This window comes from Lagopus muta, chromosome Z, assembly GCF_023343835.1.
Source record: "Lagopus muta isolate bLagMut1 chromosome Z, bLagMut1 primary, whole genome shotgun sequence".
Classification (NCBI taxonomy): Eukaryota; Metazoa; Chordata; class Aves; order Galliformes; family Phasianidae; genus Lagopus; species Lagopus muta.
In genome coordinates this window covers 19,777,561-19,794,184 of record NC_064472.1, presented here as the reverse complement: position 1 = coordinate 19,794,184, position 16,624 = coordinate 19,777,561, and the positions used below count along the sequence as shown (strand labels likewise).

At 36.5% G+C, this 16,624-nt stretch overlaps 1 protein-coding gene across 2 annotated transcripts in view; it reads left to right on the top strand.

Moving 5' to 3' along the window:
• Nucleotides 1-14,348, top strand: part of ELOVL7 (ELOVL fatty acid elongase 7) — a 29,729-nt gene extending 15,381 nt beyond the window's left edge. For both annotated transcript variants that reach the window (XM_048931468.1, XM_048931469.1), the window contains exons 2-8: nt 3,189-3,282; nt 5,737-5,927; nt 8,072-8,152; nt 8,544-8,600; nt 10,295-10,400; nt 13,007-13,143; nt 13,876-14,348. In XM_048931468.1, the coding sequence (XP_048787425.1) occupies nt 3,219-3,282; nt 5,737-5,927; nt 8,072-8,152; nt 8,544-8,600; nt 10,295-10,400; nt 13,007-13,143; nt 13,876-14,079 (840 nt within the window). In that variant the 5' untranslated portion in view covers nt 3,189-3,218 and the 3' untranslated portion in view covers nt 14,080-14,348. The remainder of the gene's footprint in view (nt 1-3,188; nt 3,283-5,736; nt 5,928-8,071; nt 8,153-8,543; nt 8,601-10,294; nt 10,401-13,006; nt 13,144-13,875) is intronic.
• Nucleotides 14,349-16,624: the final 2,276 nt, after the last annotated feature.

Genomic DNA, 16,624 nt, shown 5'->3' with positions numbered 1-16,624 from the left:
TATTCGGTGAATATATATATATATATATATATATATATATATATATATATATATATATATATATATATATATATATATATTTTTTTTTTGACTGAAATACTGAGCTGTTCTGTGAACAAAGTATTTTGTAGGTTTCGGTAAGATGTGTTGAACATTTGTTTGATATACCTCGATATATAGTCTGATATACTCTTGACTGGATATTCTAAGCTGACTGAAATAGGAAGAATTCTTTATTGTAAGTCTAACTTGCTGTAATTAATCTATTTAATAATTATTAATAAAGTACAGATTTTCAACACTTTTCCCTAATGCAAGTTAACCTTCAGCCACGTTGCTTTGTTGATTGTTGTACGATCTGATAAACCTTGCTTTTCAGCTTAACTGGGTTGAGTTTACATAGTGTTATTATCATCCATAGTTTGGTTTCTGAAGCAAGATGACAGGGTTATTTATAATTTGCAAAAAAGAAGAGGGTCATTGAAATTTACAATAGAGAAGGAAGGAGATATTTCCTGCTTTTGCTAATTTTGCCAGCACCTTTATAAACACAGTTTTATAACACTGTGGTGCCTTTTTTAGAAAAAAATAACAATAATTGTGTAAAAATGGACATGGACTTCTTTCATGTTGAGTTCTGTTAGAAGCATGTATGGGCATATGTCTGCTCATTGAGCTCCAGTGTGACTGTACATGTGTGGGGGAGTAAAAGTAATTGGTGTGGATTTATGGGTACAGCTATTGCTGAGGAATGTATGGGTAGTGATTTATTGGTTATGCTAAATGCTCTTGATCACAGTTAATGTAAGATTGCTAGAGCAAGGCACCATTGAATTGAAAAATAAGATTAATTAAAAAGAAAAAACAAAAGAACTGTTCTCTGCAGAAATCCAGCTCCTGTTGTATTTATCTTAGCTATACAGATTCCTCAATATTTGCTTGCTTAAATGTAAAAGAGGGAAAAAGGGAAAATTCATGCTTAATTTGAAAATAAAAAAAGGAATATTTGATTCACTAGGAACTGAAGATTATAGTGCCCATGTGTGTGAACTGCACTTAGGCTGTTAGAATTGCCTTGTCAGTAATGTAAGGCAATCAAATTAATCTGTGTAGGTGGAAATAGATTAGGCTATTGTGTGCTTGCATACTAAAGGTCATCAGGCTATTTCTAATTTTAATAAGGCTTTGAATTACAAGGAACATTCAAAACTGTCTCAGCAAGACACTGTACCACTGGGCATGTGGTGGAAAGACTTAATATAAAGAGTTCAGTACAGCATAATAACAAAATTAAGCTTTTGTGAAGTGAGCAACTGTGTGGGGGATTATGGGATTTTTCTCTACTTTTTAATAGCTGTGTACGTGTCTGTTTTTGTTTGTGCATTAGAATAATTTTGCATTTATGTAGAATGTTATGCTGAGTGATAACTGCACAGTAATAAGAAACATCTTCATTTTAACTTGTTTGATGAAAGATTATAGGCTTGCTGGATCAATGTTGACTTCTGATACCCACAAAAAGTAGTTTTGCAACATCTGTAAAGTGGAAGATATAAATGATAATCACTTCTTAAGTGTGATAGCTATGAAGAAGTAAGGAGTTCACTCCCTTCGTCATACTGAAGGTGTTCAGCAGTTTGCAAATTTAGCTACTTGAATTTGTATCGTACTGTCTAAATCAAGTAGTATAGGGCATGTGAAGATGGTCAGCATAAAGGCAGTGATGTTTTGCTAGGAGATGATGATGGTGATTCTGGAAGATGGTGTTTCTGGAAGCTGTCAGCAGAGGGAACAATTTCTGAACAACAAAAAAGGGTGGTTTCAGGTGTATACACACAGGACAGAAGTGCAAGCAGGAAAATGTGGGTAGCAAAAATGAGAGTTGGTAAGAGCTAGATCAGATGAACCCTAATGAAGGCAGGCTTGTCAGTTGTGTTTTGTGATGAAGGGCTGGCGTAGCGTGTTTTGGGGTGATTCAATATTATGAAATTCCAGAGAACAGGAAATGCTTTTAGAACTAGAGATAAGGAGGAAAATATTTTATAGGCTTGCTGCAGTGCAGGATCATAGAATGGCTTGGGTTGGAAGGGACCTCAAGGATCATCGAACTCTACCTCCCACTCCCTCTCCTCCCCCCCCCGCCAACCTCCACACTTAATACTAGACTAGGCATACATCACCACGGTGGTAGAATGGTAGAACTGGCTCTCAAAAGCTGCAGCTGACTTAGACTGGAGGAGTATGAGATTGGAGGCCAGAACAAAGGAGCTGGTTATCAAGGTGTGTTGCAGCCTGGACTAAGAGGTGAATACTGTGTGAAGATTATGCTGAGATACTGAGAGTGACACTGAGTGGGAGTAGGAGTGGAACCACTCAGATGTGCTGGGATTAAAAAAATAACTTCTCTGGAGGAAATGAGCTAAGGTAGGGGCTGGTGGGTACTTGATTTTTGGAGTGAAAAATCAGTACTCATACAAATGTGTGGTGCTTTATATTTGTGGATGGTGCTGTGTGCAAGCTGGATTTGCTGGAAATTTCTTTGAGTTAATGCTATTGCCAGTGGTAATATAATGCTTCATAATGCTGTTGTAGAAAGAGTTGATTCATAAGAGTGTGATTTGCATGCTAATTATAATGTGGCTAATTACTGTATTTAAAACAAGTGTGCAGACACTGGAGTCTCTTCTCCCTCCCACCTGTCTTAGAAACCCTCCTTAGTTAGAAAATTGAACTTTTCAATAGTAAACATTACAAAGAGGAACTTCAACAATTTACCAGTGCGTTAGACTTTTAAAGGAGATGGCAATAAAAACAAACTAAGCAGCTGCTCTTTATTTATATTTTCCCCTTCACTGTGATGGTTAACCACAGTGTGGTTTCTTGAGATAACACTTTATGGCATGGAAGCACCTTGTTCAGTATGCAGAGATTATGAAATCATATCGTTGTGCATAACAGCTCAGCTATAAGTCAGCATCAAGTGTAATGCAATATGGCCAGCTAATAATGCTCCCTAATCTGTATTTCACATGTGGTGCTCCATTTAACTTTTTCTTCTTTCCATTCTATTTGCTGAAAATATTTTCCAAAATGCTGTTGGAGAAGGCTATTGACATAATGAGACATTGATCTTTGTTTTATTAATTACATAAATCTATATTTATGTTTTGTTTTCATTTTTCCTGCAGGCAACATCATAAAATCTTAATCAGGTGAAAATGGCCCTTAGCAATTTGACCTCAAAGGCTGTGCTGCTCTATGATGAATGGATCAAAGATGCCGGTGAGTCATTTAAATCTAAAACTTAACTTTCAATAATGTTGAAGTTCAGTGTGTAGATACTGTAGGTGTGCTGATACCAGCTTAAAGTAGCTTTGTCTTCCTGTACGTGTTTCATAGACTGGTCAGGATACCTACTGACATTTTTAACTATAAAGAACAAGTTAGGTTCTGAATTTAAAACAAAACAAAACAAAAACAAACTTGGCTAACTTACAGGTATAACCCCAGACTAATGAATGCAGGCAGTGATTACTCTGTAGGAGTTTCTGGCTTGCTTAAATATGAAGTTTAGCTTTTTTCTATGCTACTGAATGCAAAGCTCTAACTTTTTCACTACCAAACAATGGTAGGCTATTGATAGAACTAGGTGTGTGGTGTTACTGTATTTTCTTTTCCAAATACAAGCCCTGATAAGGTACAATATATTGAAATTAGCCTTCAGAGCAATTCACTCTCACAACCCTATTTCAAAGATTAGTCTCTTGGTGCACCCAATATGAGGATATTAAACATGTTTTGCTTTAACGTAATATTAGTGTTCCTCATTGCGGTAGCCATGTAGTAAACGGCATTAGCTGATTCTCAGGAAGACTTGAGAAGCAGTGAAAGATTGATAAATACTTATTCCAGTATAGCTTCCAGTACAGCTAGGAACTATCTGTCTTGTTCAGTAGCATCAGAGCTTGTCTATGAACAGGGAGTTTTAGCACTATGATGCATGTGGGTGAAATGGATTGAGATGGGTGACAGAGCATTTCTGCTGCGCTGTCCATGATGTCACAATTTGAGTTTCTCATTTCTCTCTGCTCAATTGTGCTTGTATTTGGCGTCTTATCGTGTATTATGGTTTCTTCAGAATCAAATGGGAAATGTTTTGGTAGTACCAGTGCGAGGGGTGGATGCAGAAAAGCAATCAGTTGTGAAGAGCAAGTGACTATCTTGCAATGCTATGCATACAGATGCAGTTTTTTCTAATCTGCTGTGCAGTGGTTCACAACTTCATTTGGTTGGTGATGGGCAGCAGCACTGGGCACATAATAGGCTGTGAGGAGTACTATAATTTGTTTTCTTCAAGTTTTTTATGTTTATGTAAAGCCCTGAATTCACTAACAGGTATCACTTACATGGCTGTAAACAGCGCTAGAGTGCCTCATGGATAACATGTTGCTTGTGTGCCAGAAGTTGAACGCAAATTAAACATTTAACAAGAATTGCAGTGGTGTAACTCCGCTGCCAACACACAGCACCAGACCATGAAAGCAGCAGTTTATGGAGTCAGTAGATATCTCAGGGTCTTTCTGTGATTGTGGAGAAATGTCTCTTTTAGCTGGGACTTGGTGGTGAAGCACAAATAGGTGCAGTAGGATAAAGATGAAGTTTAAAAGGGATGGCAGCATGTGTGGGAGGAGACTGCAATCATTGAAATCTGTCTGTGGTATCTGGAGAGGAACTTGTAATATTTTTACTGTTTGGAAGCTTGTAGTATGAAATTATGTGTTCGGGGGTGCTGTGGAAGTGATGACATGCCAGGACTTGTTAGGCACAAGCTATGAATACCAACTGATGGGATGGAATGTTTTCTAACTTTGAAATCCCCATGCTTATTACCTCTAACAACATACTGTTTATAACACTTGAGGATCTTGAAAAGTGGAGCTACTCCCTGTCTGTACCTTGAACTTGTGAGACAAGGCTTATGCTTTTCCAGAGGAATGCAATCTTGTTTGCAAATGCAACCTCAGTAATCTGCTTGTGCATTGCCTTCCGAGCCACGTTAATGTAAGAAAATGCTGGCTTTTCATCGGGGAGAGCTGTAAACTGAAAAGAACTTTAGTTGTGATTCCATGTGTCTTTCTCATTGTGTAGTGTGAAGAACTGATGACTTATGAGAAGCTGCTGAGAGAACTGGGAAGTTTAGTCAGGAAAAGATGAAGCTAAGGAGAGACTTTATTGTTCTGTACAACTGCCTGAAAGGAGCTTGCAGTGAGGAGGGTATTGGTCTCTTCCCTCAGTCAGCTAGAGAAACAGAAGGGAATTACCTCAAGTTATAGTAGGGGGAGGTTTAGATTGGATGTCAGGAAGAACTTCATGGAGAGCGTGGTCAAGCACTGACCAGGGAAGTGGTGGAGTCCCCATCAATGAAGGCATTTAAGAGATGTGTGAGCTTAGCACTACAGGACATAATTTAGCAGTGGGATTCAGTAGGTCAGGCTGCTGTTTGGACTTGGTGATTTTAAAGGTGTTTTCCAACTATGTGATTCTGCAATTCAGGAAGAAGCATAGAATCCAGCAGGTGCTAACTCTTGTTATCCGGCTGGAATAGGTTGGAGACAAATGGTGTCTAAATCTTGATCAGTGAAAGTAACACCTGAGCCATTAAGAATTAAATACTTTTCAGAAGCCTTTTTAGGTTTTAATGAGTACAAGACAGATCTGATTTCCTTTTTCTTCTAGATCCGAGATTGGAAGGCTGGCCACTCATGTCTTCACCTTTTCCAACAACCTTTATAATTGGAACCTACATTTATTTTGTCACTTCACTGGGACCCAAACTCATGGAAAATAAAAAACCTTTTGAACTGAGGCAGATAATGGCATTTTATAACTTTAGTGTAGTAATACTTTCCTTGTATATGACTTATGAAGTAAGTATTGCTTTTATTTGCAACATAGATATATATTTGATGTCTCTAAAACACCTAATACATTTTAATAAACTTATTAATAAACTTACTAATACAATTCTTGCTCTTCAATTCTCAAAACTGTTATTCTGATTACTTTAGTTATAGTTCTCCAAGCAGTATGCTAAATAAGTTGAGCTGGTACTTGATAAAAGAGAGTAACTCATACCTTGAAAAATAGTAATATATTTTATATGCAACTATATATAATTTACAGATTTAAAAATCCTTGCAATGTATTTGATATTCATTGGCTATGTTTTTCTTAGTTTTATGTAATTGTTTTTATCCTATGCCACAGTCAGCAACGATGTTTCATTGTGATGTAGAATATGTTTACTGAAGAATAATCTTCAGTTAGGTCTGCCTTTTGAATTACAAATGCTAACAATATCTAACTTTGAGTTCCTCATCCTCTAAAAATTTTTTCTTAAAGTATCTTTGAACACTGGATGATGTTTCAGAGAAGGAACACTGAGGTTTTGCTGTAGTTCACAGCTCAAGCAAGTATTAGACTTTTAAGAAAGCAAAGCCTGGTTATGTATAGAGCTAGTGTTGATTGGCCAAAAGGTCCTTAAGAATGAATAGTATAGACTGTTTAGGAACTTTAATCTAGAACCAGTTTTTTAAACCTTAAGATAGATATCTGCTTAAGGTCTTTTTTTTTTTGTTTTTTTAAAGAAAAGCCTGGTGAAACATCATTATGCTAGTAACTAATGATGCTTTTTATATAAAATTTGGTTATGTGGTTATATGGTTTGTCAAATTATTCATGAAAAGTTGCCAGATAATCCTGCCAAAATGGCAATGATTCTGCTAGATCAATTGCAAAGATCTCATCATTATTTACGATGAACTGCCTGACGTTTCTTTTACCAGCACTTTAACAACAGTGCAGCAGGAGTTGCTTGGTGTAATGGTGGTTGTTTTGAGTGCTCTAAGTGTTGGGGCAAGATGCACATGTTTGCTTTTTACTTTTTGTTTCGAAAAATCATCAAATGTCTGTTTGTGGTTTGGTGATAATCTTGATTATAAGCCCTCAAATTTATATAAAACAAAGTAGCAGACCGAATTTTAACATAGCATTCAATCTGCGTCAAGATTTGTATTTTAAAATTTCATGAAAGGATGCATAGATGCAGTATGACAGATTGAATCTCTGCTATTGTCTGACTCAGCAAAAAGCTGAAATTTCTTTTTCCTCTTTGGATCCAAGCCATTTTGTGGGTGTTAAAGTATTATGCTGTGTTGGTGTTCTAAATCTTGCTTTATTTAAACAACTGATTCTTCAGGAAGTTAACACATTTATTGCAATTGCAGACTAATTCATTTCGTCTGTTACAGAGCTGAACCTCCTATCATGCATAAGAGGATTATGATGAGAAGTATTTTTTAAATTGATACAAGATGCAGTAGTCTCAGTGGCTGGCAGGAGAGTGAGCAAGTGCAATATTAATAATGTGGCTCTTGTCTTGAGTTCTAATGCAGTCCAAGATAAATGATTGAGAGAAATTACTAATGATACATGGAGGCCTGCCCTGTACACCTGCTCTTGACTAAAAACATTAGCTTCTAACCCATTGCGTCAGTGAAAGGTAATTGAATCATGCAGTTAACTAAGCAAGATTTTAGGGTTTAGATTTAGGGTACTAGAACTGTAGTGGATATAGATTTGTTCCTCATTAAGGGTAGTAAGCTATACTTCTCAGTTGTACTGATTTTCTTGAGGAGTAAGACTTTTGGCTGTGGTAATGGCTTCCAAAAACTTTGAAAATGTTGACTTGCTTTTGTGGTCTGATTTATATAGTTACTTAGCTAGCACGTGTTTTGAGATGTTGTTTCTCCTCCTGTTAGTAATGCTGTGAGATAATAGGTAGAAAGAAGCTTCTTGTCTGTAGGTGTGGTCCTGGAATTACAAATTCGTTAATCTGCAGCAGCAAATGGTAACTAGCCCACACAGAGGTAGGTTTCTGACAAGCTTGCTGATCCAGCAAGTTTATAACATTGTTTTGCCCTCCTGCTTAGTTACGGCAAAAGTAATCTGACATTAATTACTTTTTCATAAGACACAATGTAAACCTATGCTCTAATTTTATGTGCTTCAGTTTCTTATGTCAGGTTGGGCAACTGGCTACTCATTCCGATGTGATATTGTTGACTACTCGAGGTCACCTACAGCGCTAAGAGTAAGTAGCCAAATGCAAGGCCACATTGTTATGCTACTCTGACTTTATTTCTGGAAATGCTTTCAAACAACCAAATGTATTGCTTTAGAGTGGAGTGCTCTAAAGGATAATGCCTTTCAGCATAATGTAGAACGTGTGAGTTAACTGTAGGGGTTGGTTGTTAGGGAAATGGGCAATACATTTGTTGGCTTGTCTCTTTTGGTTTTAGAATTCTCTAAGGATGAAATTTTTTAAGAAAAAATTGAAACAGAGCCATAAAAGAAATTATGTATCACCAAGGCACTGTTTTTTTTTTCCCTTCCTTTCTTCTGTTTTCTTTTTATACACTTACTGCCATTTCTTGGTTTTATTTATGATTATTAGAATTTAACAGTGTTTTTCACTCTTGCAGATGGTACGAACTTGTTGGCTATACTACTTTTCCAAGTTCATTGAATTATTAGACACTGTAAGTATTTGTAGCCTAATAAGTGATGTATTGATGCTTCCTTTTCTCAATAAAAGAACCGCTTCTATTGGGGCTGAAGGCATAAACTGCTTTTTCGTTAACTCTGCAACCCTCATTACTGGAATACCATGGAATTGTTAACCTGTACTGTCTTTCATTGTATTCCCATCATTCCTTGACAACCAGTGAAAATGCTAGTTAGACAACATACTTCTCAAAAATTAGGAAGCCCTGATAGCTTGGCTGCTTATCAGCTGATTACACGAACCCACTGTGCTGCAGCAATGATTGTCTCAACACAGTGGATAAAACACGGTATTGATGATGTTGAAATCTGTTGCATGTCATCTTCAAATTTTTTTCTGTTTCTTGGAATATTTACATCAAATAGCACTGAATAGAGCATAAGTTGCCATACCTACCTTCTCTGAAATCTTTTGTGTGTTTGTGTGGCCGTGACCAGAGATGCATGTAGTAGTAGGCCTGTACTCCAAGCTGTTTCATAGAAAGTCTGAACTGCAGTGTGTTAAAGCAGAATGCAGGCCTTGGTCACCACTAAGAGCAGTCTGCCTTACCTTCTTTCTGAAGGGTTGGCAGAGTTCTTCTCAAGACAGCTTCTGGATGCTGGAGTCAGCTCTGATTTCTTTGTCTTATGGTACTTGGTGCAACAGTGATGATTCAGGGGCTGACTCACAAGTAGCTTGGATGTTCTATACCCTGCAAGCAAAGCTAGCCAGCTGACTTGCATCTACCAACAGTCATTTTGAAGATCCGACTGACTGGGACAAATGAAATGGTAATGGAAGTGACAGGAATGTTGGAACTGGAAAAGCCTGAATGCCTTCTATTTCTCTATTTAATAATCTTGTTAAGATTGGTACTTTCTAATTAGCGCTGGGTTTGTGAAAAAGAAAAACTATTTGTTTTATTTGAATCCACCCAATCAGATACCTATTTCTCAGCAGCTTTTTTTTTGTTGTTGGAAGAGTGATTTCTTAGCTGCATATAAGTCAGCTGTTTCCAAATATTTTTCCTGGCTCACCAGACTTAATTTTTTTGTTTCTCTTCTTGCCATCTGATACTACCTTTCTCATGACCTGGCATCTTACATTTTTCTTCCTGTTGTGGCTTAACACTTATCTCAGTGTTTGTCCTTTTAAATCTGGCCCATCAATATCTATTAAAAATGCCTGCGTATATTCTTTCCTACGTTGCCTTTTTCCAACAGTGGCTAATTTGGCGTTCAAAATCAAGTGCTCTTCCTCTAACTTAATATTTTCTCTTGCCTCTGTCTATTCCTAGCCCTTTGGTTCATTTCCCTAAATGTCTTTTTTTCGTACTTGTAGTTCAGGACACTTAAAACATCTGATCCTTCTTGATTACTTCTCAGTCCAAGCACGTCCATCTCGCACTGTCCACTGACATAGAAGGCAGCTCAGCCTTGGACACTTTCTTTCAAAGCTTGCTCTGGCTACTGAAAATCCATAGGTGGATTTTAATACTGGTTTAATTTTTTTTGAAAATTAGTCAGTCATGTCCAGAGCATCACTTTCTCACCTTGTCCTGCAACTGCAACAATGAAGAGTTTTTAAATGTACAGTAGAGAGCAACCAGCACTGACACATACAGTTTTCTGTAAGTATGTTCTGCTTGAATATCTTCCATAACATTCTGCTTGTTAAAATCTGTTTCAGATATTTTTTGTGCTGCGTAAGAAAAACAACCAAGTTACATTCCTGCATGTCTTTCATCATTCCATCATGCCATGGACCTGGTGGTTTGGAGTCAAATTTGCTGCAGGTAGCAAAGAGACAGTTTAACTTTTACATATCTTCTGGTAGCAAAATTTAAATAAGAGAGACAAATATTTGAAGAACAGATTAAAAAATTCTTGCGAACATTAATCTTTTAAGATTTGTACACCTTCAGGATCTTTGATCTGAGATACATGACAACTATGTAAATGGGGCAGTACTAATTTTTCGTATTTGACATAATTTTGTTCAGTTGAGGGGAAAAAGTGCAGAGGAGAGAGAGCTAAGCAAAGAGCACAAATATGTAAAAAAGAGGTGTGACTGTGACATTAAAAGTGGTAGAAAAGAAGTGTAAAACAGAAGTTCGCACCTACTTTGAAGACATTAGTCCCTTGGCACATAAGAGCTGAATTGGAGGGGAGTACTGTGTTCTTGTCATTCCTAGCATTTTTATTTTTACTGTTGTTAGGCAGCATAACTGGTGCTTATTTGCATTGAATACTTTGGCTTTTACAAAAGTATAGACCTTAATTATTACAAAAACTTAGGCTATACTTGTATTTCAGTTGAACTGATTTATTTTGTCCTCTTTAGACTACCTTTTCTCCTTCCCTGCTCTGTGTTTCTGTGCACGCTACAAAACCAGTGTGTAACACAAATAAAGCATGAGAATAGTCGTCTGGTAGTTGCATAATGGAGAAATACATACTCCTTTAGCAGTACATCTGTAGGAAGGTGTGGAGTGTTTTTTCTTATAGGAGTTTTTTACCAAGAAATATGGTTTTTCTTTGTACATGTTTCTTTACTCATGTTTTCTGATGTGCTTTTTTCTGGGAGGAAAAAAGTTAAGCTGATGAATAGAACTACGCTGATAACATCTGATATGTTAGTTCTTGTTTTATGAATGTGAAAACAAGCCTCAAAAGCAGTGCAGTAAACTTACATAGGGGTCTTCTGAACAAGCCCAGTGTACAGATCTTCCTTGTGTATGGAAGGATATAATTTTACTGCATTTGCTGAATTTCTGTTATTAGGAAAAAAACTCTTTTTCAAATGTTGATGAACAACTGGAATTCAAATTAATGAGAAAATTGTAATTAGTTTTTTTCAGCATACAGCTTAGTATGTCTATAGACGTGCAAAGAATCCCAGCGACTAATAGCCTCTTCTCTTCAACTTTGAAAAGTTCCCATTTATAAGTGACTTTCTGCCTCTTTCCTGGACATTGGATCATTATACCAGATATAGGCTTCTGAGTTTGCCTAGATTCAAGTTTCCCATGTGATAATTTGACCAATACTTTCAGCAAACCGTGCAAGGTCTGTTTTCTCACCTGCTCAGTCATGAAGAGCTGTGTTTATTTCTACTCTATTGCTAATCTTTATATTAATTTTTTAAAATACTGTTGTGTTTAACAATTTATTTTTTTCCAAGAATTTCAGTCCTGCTGATGATAATCTTGTATTCAGCTTTGTCACAGTTTGTCCTTGCTTCTAAGTAATGTGGTTGTGGTCTCTACTGACCAAGCTTTTCCTGATGTGATACAAACAGGAAACAAAGTATTGTATATATCTATAGTGGTGTTTTTTGGACCATATTCTTGTACTGTTGTTTTTTCCCCTCTGCTTTAACTATTTATTTTTTCTTTTGCATATTCACTGTGCAGGCCAAGAAAAGTATGTCCTTTTGGACTGTGAGAACACTCAAATTATTTTTGAAAAACACAAATAGCTTAGTTTCAAAGACAGTTTGCAATCACAGCTGGAGCAGCTATGATCTATCAAGCTGGAGGCAGTGAGAGCTACTAAAATCACAAAATAAGTTTTATTTTTAACTGAAGTGATTTTTCAACGGCAAATCGACTTTTGGATACAAATGTTTCTCACCAACTGTCTGCTCTTTTTTTTTTCTTTCTCTTTTGCTTTCTTCCTGATGGCTCAACATTTTCATGTTCATGTTCTTAAAAATAGCTTGCCACTTCTTAATTTGTACTGTAAAATTTAATTAATTACTTAAAATTACCTTCTGCCAAATTATCTAATTCTTTTGTTGATCCAATGGAAAAAGAAACATTTCTTCACATGCTACATGAAATGTTTTTGTCTTCCCAGTTCCAGTCATGAGTTTGCCCCAGAGTATTGTTACTTGGCCTTAAATTTCATTTTCACTGTATGCATGCCTTTGAGATGGAGCACAGATTTGTGAGGCCTTCATTTATGTTGTAATTAAAGAAATGTTCTGTCTGAAACTATGATTTCTTCCTTGGAGATTTGTTGGGGATTTATTACTTGTACTCCAATGCTCTGTGAAGTTCATCACAATAAATATAGGTATAAAGCAGGTGGAAGACTGCATACATCAAATGCTCTTCATATACATCTTTCATTTCAAGATGTTAGTGATTTTCATTTTATTTAAGGTCAACACAGTTTTACTGCTGTTTTGGAACATCTTAGATAAACTTTTCTGATGAGAATTGGTCACCCCCATTCTAGTCGAATACTTGGAGGATTAATCAATGTCTACAGGCTCCTATAGGCTTTGTGGTGTTTTTTTTTTTTTTTTTTTTAGGTTTTGACTCAAACTGCTGAGTCCTGAGGTGTCCTTTTAGTGCACAGTGCAATATGCTACCTTATTTTGTTTTTTTTACAGGTGGCTTAGGAACATTTCATGCTTTATTGAACTGCATTGTGCATGTTATCATGTACACTTACTATGGAATCTGTTCTTTGGGACCGGCCTATCATAAATACTTGTGGTGGAAGAAGTACATGACAACTATCCAACTTGTGAGTAGTTTTCCATTTGACTTCAACATCTCTCAGAAAGCTGACTGTGGCTAGTACAGACAGTACAATATATTTATGCCTTTTATATTCATGTAAATATCATACAGTTGGTCTACTGGCTGAATTTTCGAAATTCTGAGTTAATTCAAAATTAATTTAGCTTCTGGCTAAGCAATTACTGCTTGCGAACACCTCTCTGTGTAACTGGGAATGATTTACCTTGAATATTTGTAAGTTATTTAGAGGCCTTTTGTCTTGGCAGTATAAACTGTGGATTATTAACTTGGCGGTCTTGTGGAAATTTTGTTTTAGTCCTCCATTCTTTTTTGGGATCTGCAGCCTTTTGTGTCACATGACAATATGCGGTCAGAGCTAGAAGAAAACTAATGTTCATAAATCCTAATGTGTTTTCTGTTCGACTGGCTAGTTCACCAGAGGAATGTCCCAGTAGTTACTGGTCACTGTCAAATTACTTGTTTCTTCCGAGTTGACCAGTGTGGACTCCTTTTCCTGTAGTATGGGTTTCTCAGTGCTGACTATAATTCATATTATCCTGGCACTTCTGTCTTTAATCTCAATGCACTAACAATTGGGGAGCATCTAATGCTACATCTCAGTACCTGAAAAAGCCCCCAGCATTTTATAGATGTAAGTTACGCTAAATCTTTTTAAATGTCAGTAGAAAGTTTGTCTTTTAAACTCAAGTATTGATTTTATCTTTTTTTTTCCCAGGTTCAGTTCATTATGATTACAGCCCACATAGGACAAATCTATGTCATGGATGATTGTCCATACCAGTATCCAATTTTCATGTTTATTATTTGGCTATATGGCTCTATGTTTTTAGTCTTGTTTCTCCACTTCTGGTACCATGCCTACACGAAGGGACAGAGACTACCAAAGATGACAAGAAATGGCATCAGCAAAGATCAGTGAAAAAAAAACTCTTGCCTACAAAAAAAAGGAAAAAAAATGTGTATGTCAAAGTTAAAACTTGCACTACTTGACAATCAAGAAAATTGGGTGCACACACTACACTGTGTATATTTTGTATGTTTTCTTCCAAAGCAGACCTAGTATTTTTGCTGTAAGTTATTTGGGTTTCAGAATTTGGGAAGTAGAAGACGACAGTGTGGATTTGATTTTAAAAAAAAAAAAAAAAAAAAAAAAAAGTGGGGAAGGAGGAAGGCTTGTTTTTTTTTTTTCCAACAACTTGCTCATGTCTTCCCTGCAAGAAATGAACAGATAGATCACATCTGTCTAGAAGATGCAGGAAAATAAATGTATTTGATCAGAAAATTGAAATGTGTATGACAAGTACAAAGTACTTTGAACATTAAGGGAAAAATTATATCACCCTAGTGGTTTACAAGGTGTTGAGACAGTTAGCTGCATTTTATTAAAAGAAATCAGTAAATATCATCCTTGAACCTAAAGCATATTATGAGTATAGCTAATACATAAAATCTGCTTACAAATTATATTACTTTAAAGAAAGGAATGTATGTTAATCTGTTAAAATATGGCACTTAATTTGAATAGAGAATTTTGGATATACATTCTTTTACTGAGAATTCATTTCATGTAAGAAACTTTTACTCATTTAAACATTATTCAAGATGTAGGAAAACTACTAATACGGGGATTATCTAAACTGTCTTGCAGTGTAATGATCAAAACAAACTACTGATTTATTCACCATAGTATTATTGTATTCTTATTAGTCATTGTGTCTAGGAATATATTTTGATATAGGTAGGCTACACTGTAGGGAGGAGGAAATCCTGTAATCAAGTAATAAGAATCTTAAGTCGTCACAAGTGGTAAAGAAACTGATTTTGATTGAAATCTGAATGTCAGCTACCATGATTGTAATATGCTGTATTTTCTTCCATTCTCATTATCTATAAAAATACCTCCCTTGGAAGTCTTCATGGAGTTTTATCATTGTTTTTTGTTACTATTGTTTATGCTTAACATCTCAAGGTTAATGTTTCTGTATTAATAGGACCGATTACCTTGTCTCTGTTCCTTCAGACTGGGAAAACAGATGTGAGCCATTTTCTGAATTCCTGAGGGTAGGGTAGGTAGAGGTGGTTCAGTCCAGATATGGGATTAACTCGTATGGTGTTTTCCATGGGTAGGCAGGTTGTTAGGGCCACACATACACAGAAATTAAAGGACACTGCTATTTGTATTCAAGTTGCATTTGTAGCATATGAGTTCATTAAGGAAATGGCTCATGCAACAGACCTTTAAATGAGGAGATAAAGGTGTTTAAATCAATGTTACCTTTAAATGTACTGTTTTCTATTATGATCACTGCTAACAAAAAATAAGCTTGTGATTTTTTTTTTTTTTTTTTTTGCTTTGTGCTTTATCTGATCTGTGGAATTCTCAAATACACAAAATATTGGTGCAGGTTTGAATTGCCTCCCTGTTGTACAATTCCAAGAAAATAAGTTTTGTAACCTAGATACTTTTATGGGGATAGCAACATTGATGTACTGTTAATGCGAAAAGAGTTTAAACTTTATCTTGGACATATGTTGCGAATAATTTCTTACAAAACTGCATATGAATCTTCTTTATAAAACAAATAAAAATAATTTATATTTTACCTTTTCATGATTTATTCTCTGGGGCTATCAACTCTCATGGCAGACTGCAGTTAAATTAGGATTTGATTGGTGTGTGATATATATCATGATCTTCATTTAGGTGCTTAATCCTCAAATCCTTAGTGCTGAGTTTGATTTCCCTGGCTGAGCATGGAGGGAGATTCTGCACAAACTCATACCAGCCGAAGTGCTGAGTGGGGAAATGCCATCACTGACACCAAGTCTCAAACTATGCTAGACTTGGCTTCCAAAGTAGGGGCTTATCTCCTCAGAACCGAAACCTTGTGTTGTATAATAATGTGTTAAATAAGTACTGATGAAGAAAGAGTTCTCTGTAGTCTTGTAGGTAACTCCAGCTCTTGAGGAACTCATAGTTTTGGCTGCCCACTTTGCTGTTATTGCTCCCACCCCAGTGGTGCAAATGCATAAACATGCGGTGATCAGAACCGGTTGGAAGTTTTACCAGAAGTAAGAGATGCTGCACACAGTCACAGTTTAGGTGGAATGTGGCCTACAGCAGAGTGTGAGGGGCTGTGCGCTATTTTCTTAGTCTGCAACTTAGACCAATATCTGATTTTTTTCCACACACTGAAGCTGTGACAATGCATGGTCAAAACTGAGCTCCAAAGTGAGCGTCTCTAGACTCCTTTAAGGAGCCAGGAAAATCCCCCAGGTCCAGCAGTTGTGAAGCAGCCAACTGCCTCTGCAGCCAGTTGCTGGGAATCAAGATTTAATTAAGCAGGAGGTACTTATCAGTCCACAGGCTGTCTGCAAGGGCTGCTTTAGAGTCCAGCTATGTAATTCCTTGCAGACTGCTTTTGTTCCTGTGTGTTGTATGGGTATGCAATCAGGGGCTGCAT